At 32.0% G+C, this 15,360-nt stretch overlaps 1 protein-coding gene across 3 annotated transcripts in view; it reads right to left on the bottom strand.

Moving 5' to 3' along the window:
* Positions 1-762: 762 nt before the first annotated feature.
* Positions 763-15,360, bottom strand: part of LOC130896750 (PHD finger protein rhinoceros) — a 34,070-nt gene continuing 19,472 nt past the window's right edge. For 2 of the 3 annotated variants that reach the window (XM_057805045.1, XM_057805046.1), the window contains exons 9-15: positions 14,482-15,049; positions 13,151-13,473; positions 12,080-12,324; positions 10,154-10,395; positions 8,153-8,558; positions 7,599-8,074; positions 763-6,894 (exon numbers count right to left, since the gene is read on the bottom strand). In XM_057805045.1, the coding sequence (XP_057661028.1) occupies positions 6,352-6,894; positions 7,599-8,074; positions 8,153-8,558; positions 10,154-10,395; positions 12,080-12,324; positions 13,151-13,473; positions 14,482-15,049 (2,803 nt within the window). In that variant the 3' untranslated portion in view covers positions 763-6,351. The remainder of the gene's footprint in view (positions 6,895-7,598; positions 8,075-8,152; positions 8,559-10,153; positions 10,396-12,079; positions 12,325-13,150; positions 13,474-14,481; positions 15,050-15,360) is intronic. The other variant, XM_057805047.1, reaches the window with a different exon arrangement.

Raw genomic sequence — 15,360 nt, forward strand, 5'->3', positions numbered from 1 at the left:
AGTTCTAAATATTCTTTTTAATTTCTATTTATAATAAAATCTGGGTTAAAATAAAATAAGGTGAATGAAGAGTCGAATAACATTGAAACTATAGTTCCTGAGGAAGATCGAACTCAAAAAGGTGAAGCCTGGAAAAAATGGAATTGAATGGAAAAGGATTTAGACTTTGCAAGCTGCCAGAAATTTTTAGGATTAAATGCCAAGGTTCTCCTAAGAATTATACACACAACACAAATAAAAAGTTATTATTATAATTGGAAATAAAAATGATTAATACAGAAATACAAAACTTTACAAATAGTAAAGACAGGAATATCTTGGAATTATATAGACAGAAGAAGACGGAAATTGGATGCAGAAATGTAACAATATTATAGATAGGTAGAGAAAATGTATATATAACACAATAACAGTACAAATTAGAAAGAAAGAACAGATGAAAATGAGGAAATAGTATAGAAAACTGAGTAAGGCAAAATACGAAACAAATACATTAGAAAACGAATAAAACAAAAATCGAAATAATAGAAAAAATATACAAAAAACAGGTAAATTATTATGGAAATAAGACATATGAATTAGACGGATAGATGAATTTCAAAAACGAAAATATAAAAAAAGAGATAATAAATAAAACATCCAATTACAAAAAAAGGAAATATATCAGAGTTTTTGATAAGGAAAATGGTCAGAAAAAAGATACAAAAGCCTGAACACTCATCCGACACATCGGAAAGGGTGAAAGGAAAATAGGTTTATGAATTTTTATTTTTGGAAAGTTTGATTGATATATAATCACGAAAGTATTAAAAAATGTCGAATGCTAAGATAAGGGTGCTCTAGAGGAATAACAAATGCAATAAATTAATAAAAATAGAAAATAATCTTCATGATAGCAATATCCAAAAATGTCAGAGCCCCAATCCACATCAAATTATGTCATATTTTCAAATGATGATATGATTAACAATGAAATAATCCAATCTAAAAATCTAATCTCACAGGTAAAGATAGTCATAAAAATGCTTCTATGGTTCTATAGATATGAAGAAGAATAGCCTTTCAACCCATGTGGAATATTGTCTATAAGAAGCTAGAAGATAGATTGTCATTCCATTCCATCAAATATATTAAAAAAAAAATAGTGTCAATAAAAAATGTAACGCGCATTGAAGAAAGAGAACACATTGGCATCTGCAAAAGAAAAATTATAAAATATTTCGAATATGTAGACGGATAGAAGAGCTTTGTTGTATTTTCAAATGAAATTAGTTAAAAACAATGATTATGGTCTTTCAATATAGAAAAAATATAGTGTACCCGGGTTAAAATAACTATTTATTCTGTCAAATCAAAGAAATGCAGTCAAAATTCCAAAACATTGGTTTTTAAAAATTGTGAATGATTGAAACAAATGATAAATTTAACCTAATCTAACCTAATAATTTTTATATATATATCAAGAATGACATCCAGAATGTTTCGAGTTTTTTTAAATTTCTATGAATATTACCAAAAGGAAATGAAAGATTAGATAGAAATAACATTATTATAAATAGCCATTTGTATAATAAACAATGATTAAAGGAGCACAAAGAAAGGTAGTGGGAAATCATCTCTACGAAGAATAAGCCAAAATCGAAAAAGCGATGGGTCTTTAGTCAAATATCAAGCTGGTATTCTGGAAAGATGGACTCAGCACTATAAACAGCATTTAAAAAAAATAGTGGTATTGAGCTAATAAGATATGATTTCCGCAATGGTGATTTAGAACTACTAGATGTAACTGAAAATCAATAAAACGACCAGATGGACTGCATTAAGAACTGTACGGAAGCAGATTAGAGAATCTGCATGAAATAATACTAATGGCGTGGACAGAGGAAGTAATACAGGAAGATTGGAAGACAGGAGTAACATATCCGATACATAAAAAAAGCATCGGTACTCACAATCTGTACAATGTTGGAAAATTACAAACAGCGTTAAAAGACTTATGTCCTTTGGACGAATCCAATATTATTGGGATATAATTGAGGAGTTAATAGCTTCAATTATCTAGGTTCAGTGATAACGATTATCCAAAAAGTGACGCACATATTTGTCTTTGGAAAGAGAAGTTAACACATCCTGATGAAATACATTAAATACCGTTCAAGATATATCAATCATCTGCAATGCCGAATTAGCCAGGAAAAGAAATGACGCAAGTTTGAAATTTAGATGCTTGGACTGCATCAAAAGTGATACCAGGATTCTTGAAATAGCAAACAGGTCGGCAGCTGTCGAGAAAGACTACTGGAATTAGTTATTATAGACAGCTCAGATTTTGAAATGGATCATCGTGCTGAGGCTGATGATCATGATGATTTGTATGATAAAAAGTGTGCTTAGAAATGAAAACCTCTCCGAATGATCACTTTTCGTGATAAAAATGTGTGGAAATGAATCACATAGAAGATTAACATTTGTATGCAGCAGCTACAAATGGATTGCATTCATGAAAAATCAGGGAAAGCGTTGGCAGTAATATTAGAAGGAATACAATATACAATACACAAGACGTGATAATTAGATAGGACTAAAAAATAAGTAAAGGATGGCAGAGACACACAATCTGGCTACAAAAATTTTGAGAAGGTATTTAACTGAATAAAAGATGCCATTCAATGAATACTGAAAAAAAGAATAAAATTAAGCATAAAATTAAGACAAATAAGTGTGCATTACTTTTTCAATGCTATAGAAAAATATTTGGTAAGTGAACATTAATAAAAACAAAACTGAATGTTTTTATAGTATTAACATATTTGGAAAATAACTATCAACAAGGTTAAGAAAACAAAGACATTAATCATAAGCATAGAAAACAAAAAAAAATATGGAAAATATATTAAACCGAACTAGTTTATGAATACACCAAAGTGTACTCCTAATATGTATTCCCTCTTCTGGGAAACTATAACCAGAGTAGGTCTGCTGAATGTATCATCCTAAGTGTCAACAAACACCTAAAGACAGATAATGCGGCTTGCAGGTTTTGTTGCACAGAGGACGAAACCATATCCACATTCTCTCAAAATGGGGAACTCCAGAACACTACACCTGACAGCGAAAGAAATTGAAGACGAAGATCTCTGGCAATTAAAGCCATCCCACATTCTAGACTTTTTAAATGGAGTGGGATTAATGGATCAGGTGTAAACACTGGGTTCTCCAGTATCGCAGCAAGAAAAGGGGACACAATAGATCCTTTGGGTCGCAGGGTATATGAGATCCCAAATCCATACATACATACAATATGAATTTCGAACTTTTGAACACTTACATATTTATCATCATCATAATTCTTGATTAACTAATTCCCCGATGATGAATAAGTAAGTATTCGAAACTTCGGAATACATATTAAACAGAGGTCATTTGATTTGCTATTTATTTATTATAAGTTAAAAAAAAGATGGCATTAAAAATAAAAACAAGAAAATAAGAAATGTTGAAAGACCGACAAAAATATACAGTAATGGACAATTGTAATTCAGGGTGTCATATACTCTGTAACCCAAATGATCTATTGTGTCCCCAATGACTAAAAATAGATCTCGATTAAATCTAACACACATTTGATGGAAAATAGATAGTGGAGGTGTCCAGACATAAATTAAACATAGAATCATTAAAGATAAAATAGAGGAAGGATAATAAAAGTGGAAAGTAAAAAAGAAACGTGAAAAAATAACGCAGCACCCTATGCGTAATGGTAAAACCTACCTACAGAAGTTATTAATATAACGTGAATTTTTGAAACTTTAAAATGACAACAAAAATTATGTATTTTTTTTTTTGAAAGTACATCTTTTTGGACCGGAAGTTACGTCCAGAAAGTAAAAACAGCTTGAGAAGCGCTGCATTAAACAATTCAAAATAATTTTAATATAATTGAAACTTTTTCAAAATGTAGTTTTTGTCACTAATTTACATTTCACTGAAGTCAGTACACTATATTTTTTCCACCTAGATTGTTTATTGTATTTATTATAATTCATATTGATCTGTTTGTTAAAAATATTTTTAAAACTTTGATAATTCGTTTTTTAAAATTGACTGGCTCACTAAATAAAATTTTAGTGAAATATACTATCAGTACTTGTTTTACAAGTAGTAGTAAGTTTAACATAAAAGCTCCGAATTATTTGGTTTTAAAAGTTTTTCATATAAAATTGATGAGATCTTTTTTGTGGAAAAACAATATTTAATAGAGTTAAACTAAAATCGAAATGATTTAAAGTTACCTTTCAAAATTGACGTTATATCTTCATATGTATCCACACATTCAAAATATCCTGCATAAAACAAACTCTCACTAAAAAAGAAGACGATTTCTACAATATAATAATCATAATAATAAAAAACCAATGGCTCTCATAACAACAATATCATCCATAATAAAATTGCACGCAAGCCATTTGCCCTGTACAATATATATTTATAAATAATATTTTTTCGCGTATCAATTGTCTCGAAAAAAATCCATCTCGAAAAACTTTTGTAATTTTCTAAAGTAAGAAATTTTAATTTTTTGCGTGTCTTTTATTTTTGTTCTCGTTTTCCCGAACCTACTACTTGTTCATTGATCTCGGATGTAACTGTATTTATTTCCTAGTAACATAAAAATGAAGAAAACAACATTTTGTTCAAAAAAAGAAATTAATTTCTGAAAATCGGTTGAGTTGATTAATTTTTTTCTTTGATAGATAATTGAAGTTCAGTTTTTTTTCGAATTCTATTACCTTTCTATTCCTATTCTTAGTAGATATTTTGTTTTGTATCAATTTATTTTAGTAGAGAAGGACTATCTCTTTGCTTTATCCTTTCGTCATATTCTGAAGCCTTCTGATCTATCTGATTAACTCTATTGCTGTATTATTTTATCAAAATATGACAAACTGTCCACGTCAAAAACTATTTTAATTTATCCAACATTTTTCATTTACATGAAATATACGGGAAAATAAAATGGAAAAATGCCTACCTACCATAACAGTGAACTTGCATATGTAATTGAAGCCAAACAGAACCTAAAAAATTACGAAAATATCCTCCACAAAATTGCAAAACAGAAAAACCGAAAAATGTTTTCTACTTTGATGCAAAAAAGTTGATATCTACATTTCTGAATTTCAAATAATCCCAAATAAAATTTACAAATAATCGCTTGCAGCTGGAATATCAAAATTTAATTAAGGTGTAATATTTTTTTTTACTTTTCTAACGTTATTTTAAACAGGTAATGATAAATGCAATATTTAAAAGTTATTATTTCAAAAGTTTCTTGAGACAGATTATTGTTTTTTCAAAACAATCTGTATAATGACGAATCATTTCTTTTTTTTTCTAATAACGAGTTCTACCTATCAAAAAACTTGTCAACACGAGTTAATAATCATTTTAAATGAAATTTTATATAAATTAGTTTAGTCACTATTATGTATATTCACAATTACATTAACTTACAATATGTACAAAAATAATATTACGGTGTTGCCATAATTGACTTTGTACAATGAATATCACATACTGGAAACGGTGTCGACAGTTTTCCCATTTTTGGATCTCTTTTTCTCGCTTACATAGTTTTTATAACATGTAATAAAAATGATTAAAATATATCAAAATTCAACGATACTACCGAAGCGTTCGACAGGATTGATAATGAGATCTTGATTGAAAAATTGAACCACTTGGCTTCTCAACAAGTCTAATTAAATTTTACAAAGACAACTTGTTTCTCCCAACAGTAATCATCAGAGATGGAATACCTAATCAAGTCAGATGTACCTCAAGTCCCTAACATAGAATCATAATTATTTTTATTATTCATTAATAATGATCTGAAGGTTTTTGTACCAAATATTTCCTTTTGAATAAATTTAATATTTATTTATAGTTAATCAACTATAATTTGCTAAATGTTCAATTTAGTATATTTGTAAAAAATTTGTATATCAGAGATATAATAAAATTAAATAACGATCAATATTTTGTAGTTGATCAACCATAAAAATGAGCGAAATCAATTAAATGTAATTAATAAACAAATAGAGATCCCTCAATAATAAACTGTCGACGTTAATTTATCCACGTATGTGTCCTTCGCTTAGCCTACACATTCACTAGTCAGCTTAACAACGTGGATTTAAACATGTGAATAGCAGCTAGCATCTCATCGGACTGTACAAATAATTCGCAATTATTTAATCTCTCTATTTCTGCCTTCACACTGGTCACTATCATATCCAACCAATATTACATATATTACACAATTTCGACATAAATAAATTTACACGATTATCATCTAACTTCGCAGTCTTTATTGACGGCTAATACCGGAAGGGCAGGGTCTAATGGGGATGGGGAGGATTTGGCGGCAGGTTCCGTTTCTTTATGAGGCGTTGGTTCGGGATCGGCGGGTGGAGGTTGGCCCGGTTGTACCGCCCTCTCCTCTTCTTTTTCGGTGTTCTGGACGGGAGGTTTCATCACATACCCGGAACCTTCTTGACATCTAGACAGTTTTAATTTTATAGGAATTAATTTAACCGGCGGTAATTTATCGTCCGATTGTATTGAAGGTTTATCCGGAATATCTTTATTACCAGATTCCGGTTTTATATCGTCCAATTCACCACTCGTCCGTTTATCACTCTCACTATCACTCTTTTTACCAAACCGAATAATCAGTTTTGTAGGATTTTCACTAGCGTTGGCAATTATTTGTACTTCGGACTTGAGCTTTTTCTTTTTTTTCTTCTCGCTCTTATCCTTTTTGTGCTTGATTTTTAGATCTTTGATCATCATTTTTCTAAACTTCATACTCTCTCGTTTCAAATCTTCCACCTGAAAAGCGATTTATATGTTACCAAATATAACATTTCATACATAAAAAAATATGATCAAAATAAAAAATTGAAATATTTAAACATGGATTTAATTTCGAAAATCAATATCTCCTAACAGAATAATTAGTACTTTCACTCTGAATACGCTGTTTACACCACCACTTCATATTTACACTGTCTGACACACGTTTCGATAACCAAGTTATCGTCGTCAGAGACTGAAGATAAACTGCCAGTCTTTGAAGACGATAACTTGATTATCGAAACGCGCGTCAGTGTAATTGTGTGTGTTGGTATAGTGGTGGTGTAAAAAGTATATTCAGAGTGAAAGTACTAATTAGAAAAAAAAATGTGGGAAAAATTAATAGATGTGGGGGCTAAAAACGTCCATATTAATTATGGTGTACATACACTAATAAGCTGGAGTAGATAAAGAAGAATGACATAAAGCAAGAGTAAATACAATATTTATACAAGGAAGATGAATGACAATGAAAGATAGCAAAGGCAAATCATAGCTGGAAAGAAATCAGAGGTAACAGAAGACACCGGGTGCACACTGTCTCAATAAACCACATTGTATTATTTTGTATACTACAAATATGTCACTTTCTACTAGTATACTCAAAAATTCATTATTTATCAAGTTTAAAGAAACAAAAAAAGCTAATAATTAATAAATAAAAGGTGAAAAACACTTACAGATGGTTTGTTAGGTGTAGCAACTAATCGCTTCTTAGGCGGTCTTATCCTATCTCTTCGATCGGGTGGATGGTCTAATCCACCCACAATACTATTGGTATTATTGCCTATTTTAATTTTGAGCTTCGGCGTAACCTGCTGTTGGAATGGTTGTTGTGAAGACGGCCTCATTGGTCTGCCTCTTCGTTTATTAGCTAAAGACGAATCGAAACTGGCATTGTTGGTACCTGATGAGCCAACACTTCGTCTTCTTTCAAGATGTCCCTCGCTGTCAATTAAATCCAATTGACGAAGTTCTCGAGAGAGAGGACGCGACTTTGATTCTTTACGGAGGTGTTTGGAATCGAGCAAATCATCCGAATCCGTCCTATAGTCACGGTAATCTTCTTTTGTGGGAATGCTGGTCATAGAAGCGACTGCCTTAGGAATTGTTATAATAGTTCTATTGACAGGAGGCGCTGCTGGTGCTGTAAAACCTACAGAAGTATATTCAACTTAATATTGTAGGGGTTAGGTGAACAAAATTATCAATACTTATACACAAAGACATCTACCTGTATTGCTTGTAGGATCATCCATATTCATATCCTGTGTCCAATACTGCCTCAACAGTTCCTTCTTTCTCATTCTCCTTAAACTTGAAGGGACTCCTCCACCACCAGAAGAGATGCTTCCGATTCCGGTAACACCACTATTGATGATTGCATTATTGACAGCTGAATTAACAGAAACAGGTGTTGAACTATCGTGAACGGGAGGCGGTAAAGGCGGAAGTGGCGCGACAGTTGATGTATAATTAGCAATGGGTCCTTTTATTTTAACTTTCAATTGATTACGTGAGTCCGAAAGGGAAACTTTAATATTGTTTGAGGATTCTGACGGTGGTATTGGAGGTTCAATGGGTTTCTTGGCTAGAGCAGTGTGAAGTTCCTTTTCAAAGTCTTCATCTATATCCTGCACCTGTTTCAACAAATAAAATTTTAATATTAAACGTATAAAATGAAATAAATATTACTGTATTTACTATAAATACTGTAGCTATGAAAACAATTTTATTTTTGAGGACTTTCAAGGATAATCCTTGAATTAATCTATTTCTTAATAAAGTTTGGAGCAAAACCTATTTTTTAAGATAACATATTGAAAACTGTATGTTTCGATTGGCATCAGTTAACTAACCATAGTGTAACTAGTTGAAAATTAAAAAAAAAAAGATATCCTCAATAATATTAATGTGATATATTTGACATATGAGAGGAATCATGGCAGATAAGTATTGGAACATAATCATATTTGAACAGTTGTTTGAAAATAAAAACTTGGATAATAGAATCCCAACTATTTTAAAAACAAATAGAGGCACTATGGTAAAAATGAAAACAGGGAACCTAATTATCATAGGAAAAAAATAATAGAAAGAACAATCGGAGGTATGCGTTGTATCGGGAGTCAAACCAGCTTCTGGTATGATTCAAAGGGAGATGTAGAATAAAAAAGAAAGATGATGGTTTTGACAGAGTTTGGTATGCCAACTTTCTAAATAGATTAAGATAGTACAGATTGTCGTCCTCACAGGCTTAGTAGCTTTCCCATAGATCGATCCATCCAGGTTGCTATTGATGGACATGGACAGAAAGGTTTTAGGTTAAAGCTGGTGTTCGCCGAGGATGCATCTTGTTACCTACTCTCTTTCTCCTGTACATTAACCATCTACTCGACAAAATTTGAAATCTGATCTATAGCATCGCCTACGATTACACACTGGTGTTAATCTAATCAACTGCCTCTATGAACTCGACTAACACCAAAAATCCGTAAGGAAGCAAATCTGAGTTTAATGCAGCAAAGTCGCAGGCTGCTGTTTTTACAAAGAAGGCTGGCACTGCAGCTCGGAAGTTGGTTCTTCGTGGACGTAAAATATCACCATCACTTCAAATAAGCTTGTTGTGTGTTGAAGTTGGGAGCAATATGTACTGGCATAGTCACGTGACCGAATTAGCTAAGGCAGTTTCACGAAAACTTGGAGCCCTCTTTAAAACCAAAAAGCTGTATACTCTACAGCAGCTTCTAATCCTCTACAAGATTAGTCTATCTTTGGAATATTGCTCGCACATTTGGAGCTCGACTCCCAAGCATACTCTAAAGATGCTCGACACAATACAGAAGAGAGCAATTCGAATTTTAAGCGATCCAAAATTGACCAAAGAGTTGGACAGCTAAGAGCATTGATAAAAGGTTAGCAACCTGATTCTGTTTGACCGATTCTACCACGGCAAATGCTCTTCCGAGCTGTCCAACATAATCCTGCCTATAGCAGCTTTTTGCAAGACCTACTCGACAAGCAGACAAGGCTCATGAACAGAGTTTGCCTGTAGACACCCAGAACTTCAATTTATCGGGTCTCATTTCTTTGAAGAAGCGCAAGTGTGGGGAATCAGCCACAGGCATCTCCACACGTCAGGCACCATCGAATTACTCGAGTGAAAAAGAGTTTACCCTCTTGTGCTTGCTTTTTACATAAAAAAACCTGTTTTAAATTAATAAATCAGCTTTACCTGTGTCTCTGCTGTGCCGCTTGCAAAGGCACTTAGTAGATTCTGTTCATTATAAGTTTGTTGATCGAAGTTGGCACTGTAAGTTCGCATGTCGACTGGTCCAGGTAGAGGGGGTGTAACATCTGGAAAAGCTCGCGTTGAATCATTGTTGGAATTAACGAGAGATATGTCAGTCTTCGATCGACTATCTTCAATTGGGGTTGGCGGTCGCAATTCCCTTAGGTCAGTGTTATAACTCCTACCTAAAAACGGGAAATAAAAACAAGTATTAGAAATAGCTACAGATTATTTTTGGATGAGTATTTACATCAACTATGGTTGTTATGACTTGTATGTATTAAGAGAATATTCTTCTAATATAAAATGATAGATTTACGTTTTTAGTTTTTAATAGATTAAAAGTAGTTTATTTAATTTAGTCCAGCTTTCACATTTTAGATATATATAAAAATAAAAATTCTGTTTTTATTGAAATTTGTTAACATCTTTTATTATAAATAATAATTGAGTATGCCACGTCATCACTAACTCCAGGAAAAAGTTACCTGATAAATCTTTCGTTAAAAGAGCTATAGTAGCCAATTTCATTGTAGAAAGTATTTTCTATTGATATATATATATATATATATTTTTGAGGAATAGATAATAATAAAAACACTGACAGACATAAAGCGTAGATTTTTCTTGTGTTGAGCAGCATTGATATAATTTTTGCGTATACACACAAAAATTCATTCAGGTAAGCAAATACTCTGGAGAAAATTTCAAAACACTATGAAATGAACATATAGGTAGTACTGAAATTTTGAGGATTCATATTTTATTACATTGTAACCAGATTTCATAGCTAAATGTAAATCACTACAATATCTAAGATGACTTTAGCCCGAAAACGATTTACAATGTAAAATTTTTTGATCTTAACACAAATATTCATAATATAAGTAGACATAATATACTTTAAAAGAACTACCAAAAAAGCTTTAATAAAACTAATGCACAAAGCGAGAGTCTGAATTTGGAATAAATGCAACGTTTCAATTAGTAATATTTTTTTCTGGATCCATCAATTAGTATTTCCAACTACAATTTTGTACAAATGTATACAGGATGGCCCAATTTAGAAATGAATTATTCATTGATTTTGTTGAATGACAAAATTATTACTTCGATGAATATTTTTATCCAATTCATTACTTACCAACTTCAAAACAATAAAAAATAATAATAATATATAAAATGTAAGTTGAAAAATAATTATATTTAATTATTTCAATAAAACAAATGCCTAAAATGTTACTCGTTGACTATTTGACAATATCCTGCTATGCTGATTATTATTTGAACTTTTATTTCCCAAAAATTCGCTATATAATCATAAAACCTTTGCTTTTCAAGTTTTTCCATGAAAAAAATTCGAAAGGATTGAGATCTGGGAATCTCGGTTACCAAGCAATGAGTTACCCTTCTACCTATCCATCTGCTAGGAAATTATCTTCAGGAAAAACGGCCTCATATGTCGAAGAAAAAACCAGTTTCATTAATAAAATGCATCGATTCACAAGTCGATGACAATCATGGTTAAATTGAACGAATTACACTTCGAATTGCTTCCTCATCCATTGCATAGTCCAGATCTGACCCCCAGTGACTACTGGCTATTCGCTTATCTTTAAAAATGTAAGAAATTCAACTCAAATGAAGAATCAATTGCTGAAACTGAAGCCTATTTTGAGGCAATAGACAGATTCTTCTACAAGCACGGCATCGAGAGAGAAATTGAGAAACGTTGGAATAATTGTACATACTACTATGTAAAAAGAGAAATTTTTGTCTTAAATATTTGTTGTTATTGAGCATCATGTGTTTTATATTGAACAAATTTTCATTCTATAATTACAAATAACAATGCATTGAAAAAATTACCTTTATGTGATGTTTGTGATGGACTAGAAAATTTGGGCGATCGAGGAGAATTCCTAGTTGAAGAAAAGGGTTCGTATTTTCTTTCATGGAGATCTAAGGACTTTCTTCGCTCTCTCATGGACTTTAAATCCGCCATGTTATCATTGGATATATCATCATCGAAGTCTAAATCATACACCGTGCCGACTAGTTTATTGTGAATGGTACCAGCGCTCACAAAGTCGAAGTCACTGTGGTGGTTGCCCCTGTTAAATTATTAAAACAATGTTAAAAAAGAGAAAAATATATTTTAATATATAGCTAATAGCTAATATTCAAACAATTAGAAGATTATTTCTTTGGAAAAAATCGTTTTTAATTTCATAATTTTAATCGAAATAATTATTACCTTATAATTCATATTTAGCATTACTTTCAGTGAAGCATACCGAAATAGTACATATTACTATGTTTTTGCTGTAAAATTCGCTGTTATATTTAAAGCTAGATGGTCAAAAATGTAGCCAGCGCCCTCTATAAGAGCCAATATATAAAAATATATTAATACATTATTTAATAATAATTGTTTTTGGTTAGAAATTTACAAAACTAGTAGACCCGTTTTCACATCATTGCGTCTTCAGTACAAGTATGGTAACTAGTTTTAGGGTCGAAATTGCAATAGTCAACGTTTAATAACTTACTAATAAACAAAAAATAAAACACGCGTGCCTAATCTCTAGGAGCAGCGTAGCTCTGCTAAAAGCGACTAGGCATTGGAGAGCTGCTCGCTTCAGTCCCGAGGAAAAACAACTTTAACTTTTGAATTCAAAAACGACTCGTCTGGGTTTGTGTAAGTAAGAAATAGTAGGGGGTATCATGATCAGTGTGGAAGGTAGAAGTATGTAGATATGTTGGTTCTTCCTGAATCGTGCTACCATGTATATCGAAGAGGATTAAGTTAATTGCATGCTGATAATACAAAAAGGAGGTTATAAAAGAAAAGTGACTTTGAATTCACTGGGTCAGACATCGGACAGTAAGGGGTCGAAGAAAGAGCACATGGCGTGATCGCCACAAAAGTAAACTTACCTTCCTCTGCTTCTACCTCGCCCTCTTCCTCTTAAGGCACCTGCTCCCCTATTAATACCACTTTTATTTGGAGCGCGCTTATGATCAGCTTTACCCCTTCCGGGACCACTTTGCTTAAGAGCAGTCTCTTGTCTCGGACTTTTTCCTGGACTTTTGGCAGGCGATTTGTTCATCATTTGAGAACTGACTCTAGCAGAAGTTCTTGTTGGTTTACTAGGCGATTTCTTACCAGTCGAACTATTGGATTTTAAGGATGTGCTAGGAGAAGGTAGCGTGCTATTTGCTGTTGGAGTACTGTTGCTCAGAGCCGGTGATGGAACAATCTATACAAAATATGTAAATAAATATGATATTCAAATATTTCTCTTTTTTTAAACAAAATCAATATAGCAATAACACTAATGTGATGTTTTTTATTAGTAGTCTCTATTGAAGATCATTTAAAAAAAAACTCGACCACAGAATTTTTTACTCCTTAGTTGATTCTTATTTTACTCTAAAACCTAAATACATAAAACTAACATTGTTTTTTATTTATAGATTTATTTTTGGTTCAATTTTATCAAATTTCGAAATTAGTAACTATGGGGTGCGGACTCACAGGTTGCTTTCATGGGATCCTCATGGATAGCCTGAATTCCTTTATCAACTATGAAGGTGTCTTTAATAGTGCTAACATTAGTTTCATTACTCCTAAATACTGTCCCAGGAAGTATAAATTTTATAGGATGTATCAGCAATTTTAATAATTTCTAAATTATCTCTCAGTTAGATATGAGTTTAATCGATTGTAATATGTAGTAAGAGTAATGCTAATTTCATTTAACATATTACTAGATCTCAGATTTCATTAAATGCTAGGCAAAGATTCAAAAATATCGTTAACCAAAACTGCTGGATCTTAAAATTAAGTTAAGACTAATATAACTAAGTACTGTCGAGATATAAAATCCTATTACTGCTTGCTCAAGAAGTTCAAACAAAGACTACTAAGAAGAAATTGGATTTAACCGGACTATGTAGTTTAGTTTCTGGGACATATTAAAAAAATTAAAAAGTTTCATACATCGTCCTAAATCTATGTATGTTTATTTTAAAGAAATGAATATTTTTTGAAAATATAATCATTTAAAAATCAAACTACGACTTTTTATGACAATTTTATGGAAAATTTTCAACAAGCAAGCAGATTTATTTTAAAAAATTCTTTTTTAGTATCTCAAAAAAAATTTATTTGTTCAAAATAAAATTAAGTATTAACAGTTATTGTTACTTTATGGGTATGTTGGTGGTTGGAGTATATTTTATTAGATTTAATGAAAATACTGTACCTCTTCAGCAGATGTGGTAGGTGTTAAAGAAGGTGGTACCACAGTCTCCAAATTGGGTTGTCCCAACAGATGTTCTTCCAGTTGTTGTTCGATCGGCTTAGGTTCGACAGTAGAAGGAGGCATATTAACCATTGCAGCAGTAAATGCCATATTATGTTGAGAAGACGTAAACGCGGCTGTACATGTCGATGAATAGGTAACTGAAGATTCTTCCACGGGTTTTGTAGTAGACATAGGCGGCATGGAATGAGATGAAGCTGGAAAAGGAGCACCAAAAGCAGGTGGATGGTACATCGGAGCAGGTCCAGTAGGTGGAAAAGGTAATTGAGTATTAAGATTAGGTGGTGGAAATAAGCTAACAGGATATCCGTCTGGAACAGAATAACCACCAAAGTTGTCTAAAGGATTTGGTGGATAAGGAGGTGGAGCTTGACTGGCTAGGAATGATGTCGCCATATCCAACGTTGCATGATTGACTATTCGCATATCTGGGAGACGTGATTCATCTTCATCTCGACGAGAGCTTGACGACGACGATGAAGAGCTTGAAGACGACCTTGAAACAGATCTAAATATGGACATAGTGCCGTTAATAATGAAAATCAAAATAAAATAATTAACCCGAGTTGTTAAGGGTTCATTGTTAAAATCAAATTTAAAATATGTGCAAATATAAACTCAAAGCAAAATTAAAATGTAAAATTGAACTTATCCTAAAAAATTCTCCAATAATATTTTCAAATGATGTGATATTTCAGTTTTTAGTATTAGTTGATACCGCAGCTCAAAATATATTAAGGTATGCTATGATCTTGACGTACATTCAATCACGATAGATAATTTAATAAAATATTGAGAATACAATGAATGATTTTGAAT

This window comes from Diorhabda carinulata, chromosome 7, assembly GCF_026250575.1.
Source record: "Diorhabda carinulata isolate Delta chromosome 7, icDioCari1.1, whole genome shotgun sequence".
In the NCBI taxonomy this organism is placed as follows: domain Eukaryota; kingdom Metazoa; phylum Arthropoda; class Insecta; order Coleoptera; family Chrysomelidae; genus Diorhabda; species Diorhabda carinulata.